Below are 14,658 nucleotides of genomic sequence, written 5' to 3'. Positions count from 1 at the left end.
ATTCCCGCTAAAAGACACTCAAAAGCGGCGGCTCCCACACCGGATCCCTCCGGTACTATCCTTTCATTACCCAGCTAACTCAATCCAACCATCATGAGCTTCTCTAGACCTAAGGGGCTCTCACAGTCCCAACAATCTCCTAAATCACAAAATGCTGCTAAACAAAACAAAACATATAGCAGCCACAAACCTCACAAGGACCAAGTAAACCTCATTAGTCCCATCAGAGCCAGATCCAGATCGCCTCAGAGAGACGCTAACCAGCAACCAATAGTTAGAAGGAAAACAAAAATAGATGAAAATCCCCACCAGTTGGAAAAAATGGACTCCTCCCTTTCCTCAAAAAGAAGTATGCCAGGGGCAATGGGCGAAAAATACGTAAACCTCAGAAACATTAGCGACTCTGATGAATCATACAATGACTGCAGCCCCAACCAAAGCCCTGAAAAACAAAGACTCAGAAGGGAGAGCCCACCCCGTGCCCAACCAGGATTGAACCACCATAACCAAGAACCACAACCAAGCATGATTGAGGAAATCAGATCAATGATCAAAGATGAATTCAAAATTCAAAAACAAGAATGGAGAGTAGAGTTCGACACGATGTGCGACAAAATCAATAAACAAGTGGAGAACCACGAAAAAAGAATCCAAAAAATAGAAAGGGGTGCTGCAGAATCAACCGTTGACCTAGAGTACCTTTTCAGCAGAGATCCACAAACTAAAAATTAAAATGGCAGACATCGAGGACAGGGGACGCCGAAATAACATAAAAATCAGAGGGATTTCGGAATCAGTTAAACAGGAAGATCTCACACAACACATCCAGGACATATTCAAAACAGCAATCCCGGAGCTGTCCCCCTCCGATCTCATAATCGACAGAGCCCACAGACTCCCTCGTCCTCCCAAAATAGCCTCAGATGTCCCAAGGGACACCATCCTAAGGATTCACTTCTTCCAAACCAAGGAGAAAATTACCAACTACCTTAGAGCGAACAAGTTTTTCCCCGAACCCTACAAGGACCTGAAGGTCTTCCCAGACCTATCTAGAGAAACTTTAGAAGGCCGTAAGGATTTCAGCAAGGTCACTTCTCTCCTTAGGGAAAAAGACATACCCTACAAATGGGGCTTCCCGCTAAAATTACTGGTGAGCTTCAGAGGACGGACCATTCCGATTTTCTCACCTAGAGATGGAATGGACTTCATTGACTCAATCAAAGACTCCCCCACCTCCACCAGAACCAAAAATTGAAAAATGTCACTAATTTTACTGTTGGGAGACTGCAAGTTGTAGATTGCTGATTAGTTTTTTCTGCTACTAGGATGCTTTCCCTGTTTGCTTCTCTTTTTTCACAGGAGTTTTCCCGTCGAGAGGAGGTAGCATCCCTTCGGGTCTACCTGTCCATATATCCTACTTTAATAAACAGGACTAACCATTTTTTCTCTTTCAGGAACTGACACCAAAATCTGAAAATTGTTGTATAGTTAATCCAAGTTAAAACCGTTTTCAATAATTGTAATTTTTCTGTATACTTCCTAACCTTATCCCTATTTTCCAGCCACTCAGCAAAAACGCATAATGGAGCTGAACTTGACCTCATACAACGTGAGAGGGCTCAACAGCCCAAGAAAAAGACACGCACTGTGGAGAGAGCTGACCGAGTCTAAGGCCAACATTATCTGCTTACAGGAAACCAAATTCCTGGAAGGTAATCACCCTTATTTTAAACACCACAAATTCCCACACATATTCGAATGTTGTAACACAAAGAAAAGAGCAGGAGTCCTAACATTGATTGAGAGCTCAATCCCGTTTGAGACCCTGGGTGAACTCAAAGATAAAAATGGCCGCTTTCACATACTCATTTGTAAAATCAACGATCAGGAATGTACGATAGCAAACATTTACGCCCCAAATGTTGACCAGGTCCCATTCCTGAACAAAATCGTGAAAAAAAAATCGAAGAGGTCAGGAGAGGCAATCTGTTTCTGCTGAGGGACTTCAATGTCACCCCGGACAACAGGTTGGACTCTTCCTCCAAAAATAGACCCGCCAACGACTGCCTCAATAACTGGCTAGATAACAATGAACTATTTGACGGCTTCAGGTGTCTTAACGCCAACTCTAAAGAATACACACACTTCTCGGACATCCATCAAACAGCCTCGAGAATAGACTTAATTGTCACAGACATCCACTCCCTGACAAAATTCAAGGAAATTTCAATTGGAGTTAGGTCAATTTCGGACCATGCTCCAGTTTACGGGAAACTCACAATAGGTCCCCCTCTCCTAAATGCCAGATTATGGAGATGCAGCGCCAAAATCCTTCACAATCCAACTAATAAAAACACAATACAAAGCGCAATAAATAACTACTTTGAGGTCAACAAATCAGAGTCAACCAATCCTTGCATCAATTGGTGCGCACACAAGGCGGTAATCAGAGGACTGTTGCTGGGAATGGCTTCCAGGGAAAAAAAGGAGTCTAGGAAAATAATTCAAGACTTATCTAATAAAATTCGGACACTAGAAAACAATATACTAAATAATAACATAGCCCCTCAGAACACCCCAAAAGAGCTTTCCAAACTAAGATCAGAATTAAGAGAGACCCTTTTTTCGCCATATGACAACATTGTAAAAATGTCAAACTACAAATTTTATACATCACACAATAAACCTACTAAATACATGGCCAACAAAATAAAAAGGAACAGAATGAAAAGTAGAATCAACAGAATTAACAAGCTAGATGGGACAGGAAAAATCTCAAACCCAAACGAGATAGCAAATGAATTTGCAGCATTCTACACCAAGCTATATAACATTAACCCCCAAAATAACGACTCCACAGACAAATTGGACAAAATAGACAAAATCAAAGATTTTCTAAAACAAATAAACCTCCCCACCTTAACCCTAGAAGAACTTACCGCCCTCAAAGCCCCCATAACGCCTGACGATATAGAAAACACTATCAAAGGGTTTGGTCTTCACAAATCCCCAGGCCCCGATGGATTCTCAAATGCATACTATAAAACTTTCTCAAAAAATCTTTCCCCACATCTAGCAGAGGTTTTCAACTACATCTTCCATGGCGGCTCCTTCCCCACAGAAATGTTAGCGGCCACAATATCGGTTATCCCCAAATTAAAAGGAGATCCTGAGGCCATGGAGAATTTTAGGCCTATCTCCCTAATAAACGTCGATGTCAAGATTTATTCAAAAATCCTTGCAGAAAGGATCGGCCTGGTGATTCCAAGGTTGATTCCAAACGACCAAATGGGATTCGTGAGAGGCAGGCAACCAGCGGACTCTACCAGAAGAATCATTAATATCACAAGCTGGGCCAGGAAACAGGGAATCCCCTTAACACTACTGTCGCTTGATGCTGAAAAGGCCTTCGACAGAGTGGATTGGGATTTCTTGAGAGAATGCCTAAACAAATTTGGCTTCGACAATCCCTTGACATCACATATAATGGCCTTATACTCAGATCCTAAGGCCAGCGTCTACTGCAACTCTCAAATTTCGGACCCTTTTAGTATCAGAAACGGCACTAGACAAGGTTGCCCACTCTCCCCGATCCTATTTAACCTAGTAATTGAACCACTGGCAGAAATTATAAGATCCAATAACAAAATAACAGGTATCTCCACACCCACCAGACACCACAAAATCTCCCTCTTTGCAGACGACATTATTCTATCCCTCTCCAACCCAGAAACCTCAATTCCCGAAGCACTCCAAACTATTGAAAGATTCTCCACATTCTCAAACTTTAAAATTAATAAAGCTAAATCCAATATACTCCCAATAGGTCTTAGTGAAGTCCAAGCCCACACCATAAGAAACCTAACAACCCTAAACTGGTGCGAAAAAGAACTCACTTACTTAGGTATCATAATAAATAAAACAAATAAAGGGACAATAAAGTCAAACTTTAACCTACTGAAAGAAATACTAAACAAGGAAACCATAACACATAGAGATAACACACTAACATGGTGGGGCAGAGTGCTGACAATGGGACTATTCATCCTACCTAGACTTCTATACATCCTGAGGTGTGTCCTCCTACCATTTCCAGACATCAGCTTCACACACCTACAGGCACAGATAAAAACCTTTATCTGGAATTCAAAAAAGCCACGAACTGCCACCCAAACTCTTTTTAAAAGAAAAATAAACGGAGGGATTAATATCCCAAACATAAAAGCCCACTACCACACCCTGCTTATAAAACAGAGTATCCACTGGATGCAGAACTCCAACCCGCCAGTATGGCTCGATCTCGAGACAGCACTAAATAACAATAGCCACCCAAAATCGTTTATATACAAATCAATATTTGGCAACCTCCCAGATTCAGTCTCTCACCCCATCTTTCAGGCAACAGCCTCAGCCTGGAAAAAATTATCATACCAAAAGAAAGGCCTTAAACACTCAGCTATATTAAGAAACATTCCCATCTCCTTGGCCTATTCCATAATCGGCCAAACTCTCCCAAAAATTTGGTCAGAATCAAAAATTAAGAAAATTGGGGACATACACACAGGAGAGACCTTTACAAGCTTCCAAAATATGAAATGCCAATATGGCACGCATCCATCCTATTTCCTAGAGTTTCTGATACTCAAAAAGAACATAGGATCCTTTATGGGGAGGAGACCCAAATTGTCAGAAACATCCATTAAACTTCTAAGCAACATTGGACATTGCATATTTTGGAGCCACAAATTCATTTATAGCAATTTCAACTCTGACTTTACTCTCTCTAAAAGTCCCCCAATGTATAAATGGGAACAAGATTTAAAAAGCACCTATAGTATTGAAGAGTGGGAAGAGGCTTTCACCATCTCTTACCAGTCCACTCTTTCAATGGCCCTACAAGAAACACACTTCAAGGTAGTATCAAGATGGTACTACACCCCCAGCAGATTGGCGCACATGGACATCATAAACTCTGCCCAATGCTGGAGAGGCTGTGGCCAAAGAGGAGACATTATGCACATTTTTTGGAGCTGTCCAGCGATAAATCCCCTATGGAAAAAATTATCTAAAGAAATAATCAACAAACTTACTAGCATACCCTTTGACTTGAAGCCCCAGGGGGCTTTGTTATCTCTTGGACTCGGTCAGCTGGACCATAACCAAAAACTACTGGTAACACATATCTGCTTAGTCGTAAAAAATCTTATAGCATCAAATTGGAAAACTCAACAAACCCCATCAACAAAAGACATCATCTCAAGGATCTCTCTTCATAGATCCCACGAGTCTCACTTTGCAATTGCCAACAACCAGTACCTAAAGTTCGCAAAAAAGTGGTCCAGATGGGATCAGCAATTTCCTACACCCATCACCTGAACACCAGTCAAGTTCATGCTCCATTTGCCAAGTATAAAATAGTCCTACTGTTTTTGGTGATGTTGTCGACTCATAAAGAGTCAAATATTGTGTTGTTCTGTGTTATTACTGCTTCTACACATATCACAAAAAAGTTCTATTGCTTCTGATGCTCTCTTCGACTCATAAAGAGTCAAATTTCACGTCGTTTGTGATACTACTGCTATTTCACAAGTTCATTATTATTCTGTTTTTGTACATGTACATAGTTCCTGCAATTTCTACATTTATGCACTTCAAATGTGAAAATGGTTCTGTTTCCCCCCCCCCCCCCCATCTTTGTCAGGGGGTTTGATCTTTCCCTCCCCTTTTTCCCCATCCTTACCCCCCCCTTTTCCTTTTTCCCACCCCCCCCCCTACCCTCCTCACCTTTCCCTCCCCCCCCTCAACTCCCCTCTCCCCCCCTCCTTTTCTCCCTATTAAAGTTGAAAGCCCAATAAAAGATTTTGAAAGCGAAAAAGAAATTGATTATAGGTAGGATTGTTAAGGTGGTGGTGGGGGGGCTCAAACTACCTTTTTTTAGGGATTTTTTTGACAGTTTTCAAAGCAGAATTCAATCTCAAGTTGAAAACACAAGATGCAACTTAGTAATCACATTACTTTAGTTTTCTATGTATATATGTACATATGCACATACATATCTCACTATTTACCCTGCTAATTAATAAATGTTGACATTCATCTCCAAACCAAACTATTTTAAATAACAAGAAGGTTGCTTGGGAAAAGGAAAAAAAGATTTGTTTAATTCTGTATATAGAGAGGCTGGTCTATCAGACCAATATAAGAGCTCTTCATCCGACAGCCCCCTCGGGCTGCACTATGGCACTAGAAAAATGTTGGAAACCAAAGTTTAAAAAAACTTAAAAAGAAAACAATATACAAAAAATGGGACATTTTACCCTTACTTCATTCAACTATAGTGAGAAATAAACAAACAAAAAAAAAGTTGCCATGTTTGCCACAATGCTAAGGGTTTGTCTTCTGTACCTAGGCCTAAAGGGAGAACTTCTGGCAGCTCCTCCTCTTATATTTGGCAAGTGATTTTCTGATATCTTCTCACTGAGCCGGTCCCCGATAAAACATATCCAACACATAACAGATGAACTATTCCTTTATATTTTTCTTGGCCACGAGCTTCTAACAGTCAGATCCACCTCAGTGATCACGTTGTAGTGGCACATTTGTCAAAGACATTACAAAGGTTCCCGTCATTTGGTCCTTTCTTCATCTGCTGTTGTGGCTAACGTTTCCTCTGCAATCATGGAGCAATCTTTGATGTTGGTTGCCCATATGAATTCCTTGGGTCATACGCTATTATCATCAAGGAGTGGTTCCTTGCCCTCAGGAAGGTGGGCAGGAGGTAGAAGTGCATGGCTCTGAGCGCCATTGCTGTGCTTTTTATGAGCCCCAGAGCGCAGTGTAAGGCTGGTGTGTTCTGGGATGAAGAGTGCCACAAGCAAGGACAACAGTACAGAGCAAGCGCCAAAAAGGAAAGGCGGACCTGGAATTATACTTCTCTGTGGTGGAGAGAAAAAGAAAACAATGTTAAATTATTTAATATACATCTCATCATAGAGTATAACTGTGTCTCAAAAAAGTTTGTTAAAAAAATATATATATCATTTTTCTCAAACACCATTACGAAGCTGCCCTCAATTGGTCTGTATTAGAAGTAAAATACCAGAAAACTTCTTAATATTCTAAACGACCAACAAATTCAATAGAAAGATGTAAATAAAGGCCCATTGGCTGAATCTAGGCTAAACCCCCCCCCTCACAACAAATACCATACGACCCCCCCTCACAACAAGTTCCGTAAGACGCACTTTCCCCCCCCCAAATTTTGGGGGAAATGGGAGTGTGTCTTATAACGCGGATATAACTTATTGGCGTGCCGCTGCAGGTGGAACCATGGAGAAACTTGGGGGGCTCTGGCCTTTCACAAAATGTGGGCAGAGCCCCCGCAGCACCGGGGACACAGCGCAGCATAGCACCGCCACCGTGGACAGTGGACACAGCGCAGCACCGCCACCGGGACACCCACACATCCCAGTCTGCGGCAACGCTCCACTCTTGCCTCCTCTACCAGCGACCTCTGCCTCACCACAGCCACCACCCCTGGTAAGCAATAAGATGCATGGATTATAAGAAGCACCACCATTTTCTAAAAAACATTTTTTTCCTATTTTACTAATGAAAATTTGTGGTGCGTCTTATAATCCGGAGCACCTTATAATCCGAAAAATACGGTATATGGGCATGTGAGTTTTTGACATGTAAATCCATAGACCCCTTTATATTTTCTATCTGTTGCTGCAATCATGAGTATTTAGAGTACTCATTTAACCCCTTCTCTCCCAAGCTTGTTTTCCCCTTCATGACCAAGCAAAATTCTACAATTCCGACAAGTGTCATGTGGTAATAACTCTGGATGGCTTCAATGGATTCCACTGATTCTGACACGGTTTTCTTGTGACTTATTGTACTTCATGACAGTGGTAAAATTTGTTCAATATGACTTGCATTTATTTGTGAAAAAAAACCTTCAATTTTCAAATCAGAAAGTTATGTCAATAAATAAAATTTACCACATGTATACTTTTCATCAGCACAATTTTTGAAACAATATATATATTTTTTATTGGAAGTTAACAGGGTTAAGCTTATAATAGCAATTTCTGATTTTTCTAACAAAATTTACAAAACCATTTTTTTAGGGACCACCTCCCATTTGAAGTGACTGAGGGGCCTATATGACAGAAAATACCCAAAATTGAAACCATTTAAAAAAACTGCACCCCTCAAGGTGCTCAAAACCACATTCAAAAAGTGTATTAACCCTTCAGGTGCTTCGCAGGAATTAATTTCCATTAATTCCTGTGAAGCACCTGAAGGGTTAACACACTTTTGTGGAAGGAAAAAAAAATGAACATTTAACCCCTTTGAGACGAAGCCTGTTTTCACCTTCCTGACCGGGCCATTTTTTACAATTCTGACCACTGTCACTTTATGCGGCAATAACTCTGGAACGCTTCAACGGATCCCGCTGATTCTGAAAAGGTTTTCGCGTGACACATTGTACTTTATGATAGCGTTAAACTTTCTTTGACATGTCTTGCATTTATTTGTGAAAAAAATGGAAATTTGGCGAAAATTTTGCAATGTTCAAACTTTTAATTTTTATGACCTTAAATCAGAGTCAAAATAGTTAATAAATAAAATTTCCCACATATCTGCTTTACATCAGCACAATTTTGGAAACAATTTTTTTGTTAGGAAGATATAAGGGTGAAAAGTTGACCAGCGATTTCTCATTTTTACAACAAAATTTACAAAACCATTTTTTTTAGGGACCACCTCACATTTGAAGTGACTTTGGGGGGGTCAATACAGTGGAAAATACCCAAAAGTGACACCATTCTAAAAGCTACACCCCTTAAGGTTCTCAAAACCACATTTGTTTATTAACCCTTCAGGTGCTTCACAGGAATTATTGAAATGTGGGAGGAAAAAAATAAATATTTACCTTTCTGTCACAAAAATTTTCCTTTAGACCTATTTTTTTTAATTTTTTTAACTTTCGCAAGGGTGAAATGGACCATACATTTTGTTGTGCAATTCGTCCTGAGTATGCCGATACCCGATATGTGGGGTAAAACCACTCTTTGGGCACACGGCAGGGCTCGGAAGGGAAGGAGCGCCATTTGACTTTTTCATTGCAAAATTTGATTAAATAATTAGCAGATGCCATGTCGTGTTTGGAGAGCCCCTCAAGTGCCTAAACAGTGAAACCCCCCACAAGTGACACCATTTTGGAAACTAGACCCCTTGTGGAACTTAGATGTGTAGGTGAGCACCCTTGAACCCACAGGTGCTTCACAGAAGTTTATTGCGTAGAGCCGTGGAAATTAAAAAAAAAAAAAAAAAAAAAATTTCCCACAAAAATCTTTTTTAGCTATGAATTTTGTATTTTCACAAGGGCAAAAGGAGAAAATGGACCCCAAAGTTTGTTGTGCAATTCCTCCTGCGTTCATCGATACCCCTTGTGAAGCACAGTGCAAAGCTCAGAAGTGAAGTAGCGCTATATCACAATGCACCCCCCATAAGGAACACCATTTTGGAAATTATAACCCTTTGGGAATTTATCTACAGATGTAATGACAATTTTGACACCATGGGTGTTTTCCAGAAATAGGCAGCAGTGGATGTTGCTGAGTGAAAATTGCAAACTGTCTTTGTAGTGACTAGTGATGAGCGAATATAGTCGATACTCGAGATTTCTCGAGCACGCTCAGGGGTCCTCCGACTACTGTTTAGTGCTCGGAGATTTAGTTTTCATCACCGCAGCTGAACGATTTACATCTGTTAGACAGCATAATAAGTACATGTGGGAATTCCCTAGCAACCAGGCAACCCCCACATGTACTTAAGCTGGATAACAGATGTAAATCATTCAGCTGCGGCAAGAGAAACTAAATCTAAGAGAACTAAAAAATACTCGGAGGTCACCCGAGCGTGCTCAAGAAATCGAGTAACAAGTATACAGGTCCTTCTCAAAAAATTAGCATATAGTGTTAAATTTCATTATTTACCATAATGTAATGATTACAATTAAACTTTCATATATTATAGATTCATTATCCACCAACTGAAATTTGTCAGGTCTTTTATTGTTTTAATACTGATGATTTTGGCATACAACTCCTGATAACCCAAAAAACCTGTCTCAATAAATTAGCATATTTCACCCATCCAATCAAATAAAAGTGTTTTTTAATAACAAACAAAAAAACCAACAAATAATAATGTTCAGTTATGCACTCAATACTTGGTCGGGAATCCTTTGGCAGAAATGACTGCTTCAATGCGGCGTGGCATGGAGGCAATCAGCCTGTGACACTGCTGAGATGTTATGGAGGCACAGGATGCTTCAATAGCGGCCTTAAGCTCATCCAGAGTGTTGGGTCTTGCGTCTCTCAACTTTCTCTTCACAATATCCCACAGATTCTCTATGGGGTTCAGGTCAGGAGAGTTGGCAGGCCAATTGAGCACAGTAATACCATGGTCAGTAAACCATTTACCAGTGGTTTTGGCACTGTGAGCAGGTGCCAGGTCGTGCTGAAAAATGAAATCTTCATCTCCATAAAGCATTTCAGCCGATGGAAGCTTGAAGTGCTCCAAAATCTCCTGATAGCTAGCTGCATTGACCCTGCCCTTGATGAAACACAGTGGACCAACACCAGCAGCTGACATGGCACCCCACACCATCACTGACTGTGGGTACTTGACACTGGACTTCACGCATTTTGGCATTTCCTTCTCCCCAGTCTTCCTCCAGACTCTGGCACCTTGATTTCCGAATGACATGCAAAATTTGCTTTCATCAGAAAAAAGTACTTGGGACCACTTAGCAACAGTCCAGTGCTGCTTCTCTGTAGCCCATTTCGGCACCTGTAGCCCATTTCCTGCACACGCCTGTGCACGGTGGCTCTGGATGTTTCCACACCAGACTCAGTCCACTGCTTCCTCAGGTTCCCCAAGGTCTGGAATCGGTCCTTCTCCACAATCTTCCTCAGGGTCCGGTCTCCTCTTCTCGTTGTACAGCGTTTTCTGCCACATTGTTTCCTTCCAACAGACTTACCATTGAGGTGCCTTGATACAGCACTCTGGGAACAGCCTATTTGTTGAGAAATTTCTTTCTGGGTCTTACCCTCTTGCTTGAGGGTGTCAATGATGGCCTTCTTGACATCTGTCAGGTCGCTAGTCTTACCCATGATGGGGGTTTTGAGTAATGAACCAGGCAGGGAGTTTATAAAAGCCTCAGGTATCTTTTGCATGTGTTTAGAGTTAATTAGTTGATTCAGAAGATTAGGGTAATAGGTCGTTTAGAGAACCTTTTCTTGATATGCTAATTTATTGAGACAGGTTTTTTGGGTTATCAGGAGTTGTATGCCAAAATCATCAGTATTAAAACAATAAAAGACCTGACAAATTTCAGTTGGTGGATAATGAATCTATAATATATGAAAGCTTAATTGTAATCATTACATTATGGTAAATAATCAAATTTAACACTATATGCTAATTTTTTGAGAAGGACCTGTATTCGCTCATCACTAGTAGTGACCAGTACATTATGCCCAGCCCATGCTTCTGAAGACACGCATGCGTAAATTAGGCAGGCTCTCATCACTACAGAAATGCCAAACATGTGGGCGCTAAATGTTGTTTAGACACACTGGGGCTCAGAAGGGAGGGGGGATCATTTGGATTTGGGAGCAGAGAATTTGCTGAATTTCTCTTGGAGGATGAGGAGCCTTTTCGTTTTTCTAGAGCCTTTGTGGTACCAGTAACGTGAAAGCCCCTATGTTTCCATTAACAGATAACAGATCTGAGTGGGGACTTGATTTTTTTGTGGATAGAGTGGAAGCTTTTTTGAGAACATTTTACATAACGTTTGGGATCACAGTTATACGGCGCTCTACGCTGAGCACTTTGCGATTTCCATCTAAATCTCCGAGTGACGTGATTCAGATGAAACCCCCGATGGATACATTCACTATAGTGAGGCAGCAGAGTTACTCTGGACTCCTTCTGGCCTGTGTTGCACGGTTTCCTTTTTTTTCCAGAAGTGCACAAAACTGGCCGACGGCACTTTTATGCAATCGTAAAAAGATGGACACCACCCAATCACAGGTCCTATGGCGTCCACAGTGCCTCCATCTGCCTCATTATAGGGATCTTCCGCCAGGGGTTCTGTCTGAATCGCGTATTTGAGAGATTTACACAGAAACCCCGATGTAAGCTCTCAGCGCAGGATAAATGTGCGCCGAGCTTTACTGCGATCTTTAGGAAGCAGAATTTTAAAAAATCCACAGCATGTGAAGAATTGGTTTTATTTATTTTTTATGCCATTCCTTGTGTGGTATAAGTGATTAGGCAACATTAGTCTTCGAGTCGGTGCGATTACAGCGATACCAGATTTATAGCGGGTTTTCATGTTTGGCTGCTATCACACACTAAGACGTTTTTATTGCGAAAACTAGTTTTTGCATCACCATATTTTTAGAGCTATAATTTTTTTCATATTTCGGCCAACAGAGTAATGTGAAGGCTTGTTTTTTGCGGGACGAGCTGATGGTTTTATTGGTACCATTTTCGTGCACATGACTTTTTTGATCGCTTTCTATTCTAATTTTTGGGAGTCAGAATGAACAAGAACCATCAATTCAGGAATTGTTTTTTTTTTAAATACCGTTCTGCATATGGTAAAATTGATAAGGCAGTTTTAGTCTTCGGGTCAGTACGATTATAGTGATACCTTATTTATATCATTTTTTATGTTTTGGCGCATTTACACAAAAAACATTTTAAAGGAAAAAACTTATTTTTGCACCACTTTATTCTGAGAGCTATAACTTTTTTATTTTTCTGCATGCGTGGGGACCCCTCTATTCTTGATAACTCACTTATTAGTGGCAGCAGGAGTCGGCTGATGGGTGCAGTAAACCCATCAGCTGACACCAGTGACCAGAGGTAAACTTTTTACCTCCACTCACAGCTGCATGCTCTCACTTGTCTTTAGACTGCGTGGGAACAGAGGCTCTTTGACCAGCGGGGATGATTTCACCGCCGATCAGAAGAGGTGTTTGCCGCTCTGTCATGCACATGACAGCGTGGCAAACACTGGATTTTCGGAGCCCCATTTAAGTGAATGTGGTTCGGGTACTGTTCTGGTACCCAAACTTTTTGTAACTATTCGGCCGAATCCGAACATACAGGTGTCCGCCTATCTCTACTTCTGAGTACATTGATACCCTATATGTGGCGGAAAAAAACACTGTTTGGACACTGGGCAGGGCTCAGAAAGGAAGGAATGACGTTTGTGAAAGCAGACTTTGATGGAATGGTGTGGGAGTGTCATGTCGTGTTTAGAAAGCATCTTGATGTGTCTAAATAGTGGAAACCCCCACAAGTGACCCCATTTTGGAAACTAGACCTTTCAAAGAATTTATCTAGATGTGTGGGGAGCACCTTGCTTCACAGAAGTTTATAACGTTGAGCTGTGAAAATTTAAAAACCTTTTTTTTTCCTACAAATATGTTGCTTTAGCCCCAAATTTTTTCATTTTCACAAGGATAGCAGAAGAAATTGAACCCCAAAAATCGTTGTGTAATTTCTGCTGAGTACATGGATACTCCATATTTAGGGGAAAACTACTTTTGAGGCACAGTAGGAAGCTCAGAAATGGAAGCAGCACCATATTGGAGTTCAGATTTTGCTGGAATGGTTTGAGGGGCCATGTCACACTGGCAGAGCTCCCAAGATGCCAGAACAGCATAAATTTCCCATGAGTGATGTTATTTTACAAACTACACTCCCCAATGAATTCATCTAGGGGTGCAGTGATCATACTGACACCACATGTGCCTCGCAGAATTTTATACCACTGGGCAGTGAAAAAAGAAAAATTACTTTTTTACCACTAAAATGTTGTTTTAGCCTCAAATTTTAAATTTTTCTAAGGGCTAAAAGGAAAAAATGCACCTTGGTTGGTTACAAACAATACCCTACATGTAAATCGGGAAATATTTCTCTGGCAAAGTGCAAAGCTCACAAAAGAAGGAGCGCCAGATTATAGTGCATATTTTACCATTATGGGTTGCAAGTGGCATGACTTACTGGTAGAGCCCCTGAGGTGCTAGAACAGTAGAACCCCCATAGGTGTCCCCATTTTACAAACTACACCTCTCAATGAGTTCAACTAGGGTGAAGTGATCATATTGACAACACTGGTGTGTCACTGAATTTTATACTATTGGGCAGTTAACAAAACATACCGTAATTACATTTTTACCAAAATTGTGTTTTAGCCCCAGATTTTACATTTTCACACTAGGAAATCGGTAAAATTGACACCAAAATTTGCCTCAAAATTTCTGCTAAATGTATAAATACCCCATATGTGCCTGTACAGAACTGCTTAGCCATACGGAGAGACTCCAGAGGAATTGAGCGCTATTTGCCTCTTGGAGCACAGATTTTTCTAGAATAGAATGTGGACTCCATATATAGAGCCCCTACATGCTAGAAGAGCAGAATCCTCCTTCAAGTGACCCCATTTTGCAAATAATACCCCTATTGGAATTTATCTACAGGTGTAGTGAAGATTTTGACTCCATGGGTGTTGTCTAGAAACAAGCAGCAATGAATGTTGCCGAGTGAAAATTGCAAACTGCC

General features: G+C 40.9%; 1 protein-coding gene across 1 annotated transcript in view; it reads right to left on the bottom strand.

Annotated features, from left to right (window-relative positions):
• Positions 1 to 6,134: 6,134 nt before the first annotated feature.
• LOC138679730 (hippocampus abundant transcript 1 protein-like) overlaps positions 6,135 to 14,658 on the bottom strand; it is a 56,576-nt gene continuing 48,052 nt past the window's right edge. The window contains exon 12 of the mRNA XM_069767822.1: positions 6,135 to 6,935. Coding sequence (XP_069623923.1) covers positions 6,723 to 6,935 — 213 coding nt within the window. The 3' untranslated portion in view covers positions 6,135 to 6,722. The remainder of the gene's footprint in view (positions 6,936 to 14,658) is intronic.

The sequence above is a fragment of the Ranitomeya imitator genome, chromosome 1 (assembly GCF_032444005.1).
Source record: "Ranitomeya imitator isolate aRanImi1 chromosome 1, aRanImi1.pri, whole genome shotgun sequence".
NCBI classification, from domain to species: Eukaryota; Metazoa; Chordata; class Amphibia; order Anura; family Dendrobatidae; genus Ranitomeya; species Ranitomeya imitator.
The sequence above is the reverse complement of the archived record's forward strand: the minus strand, read 5'-3'. Positions and strand labels throughout refer to the sequence as shown.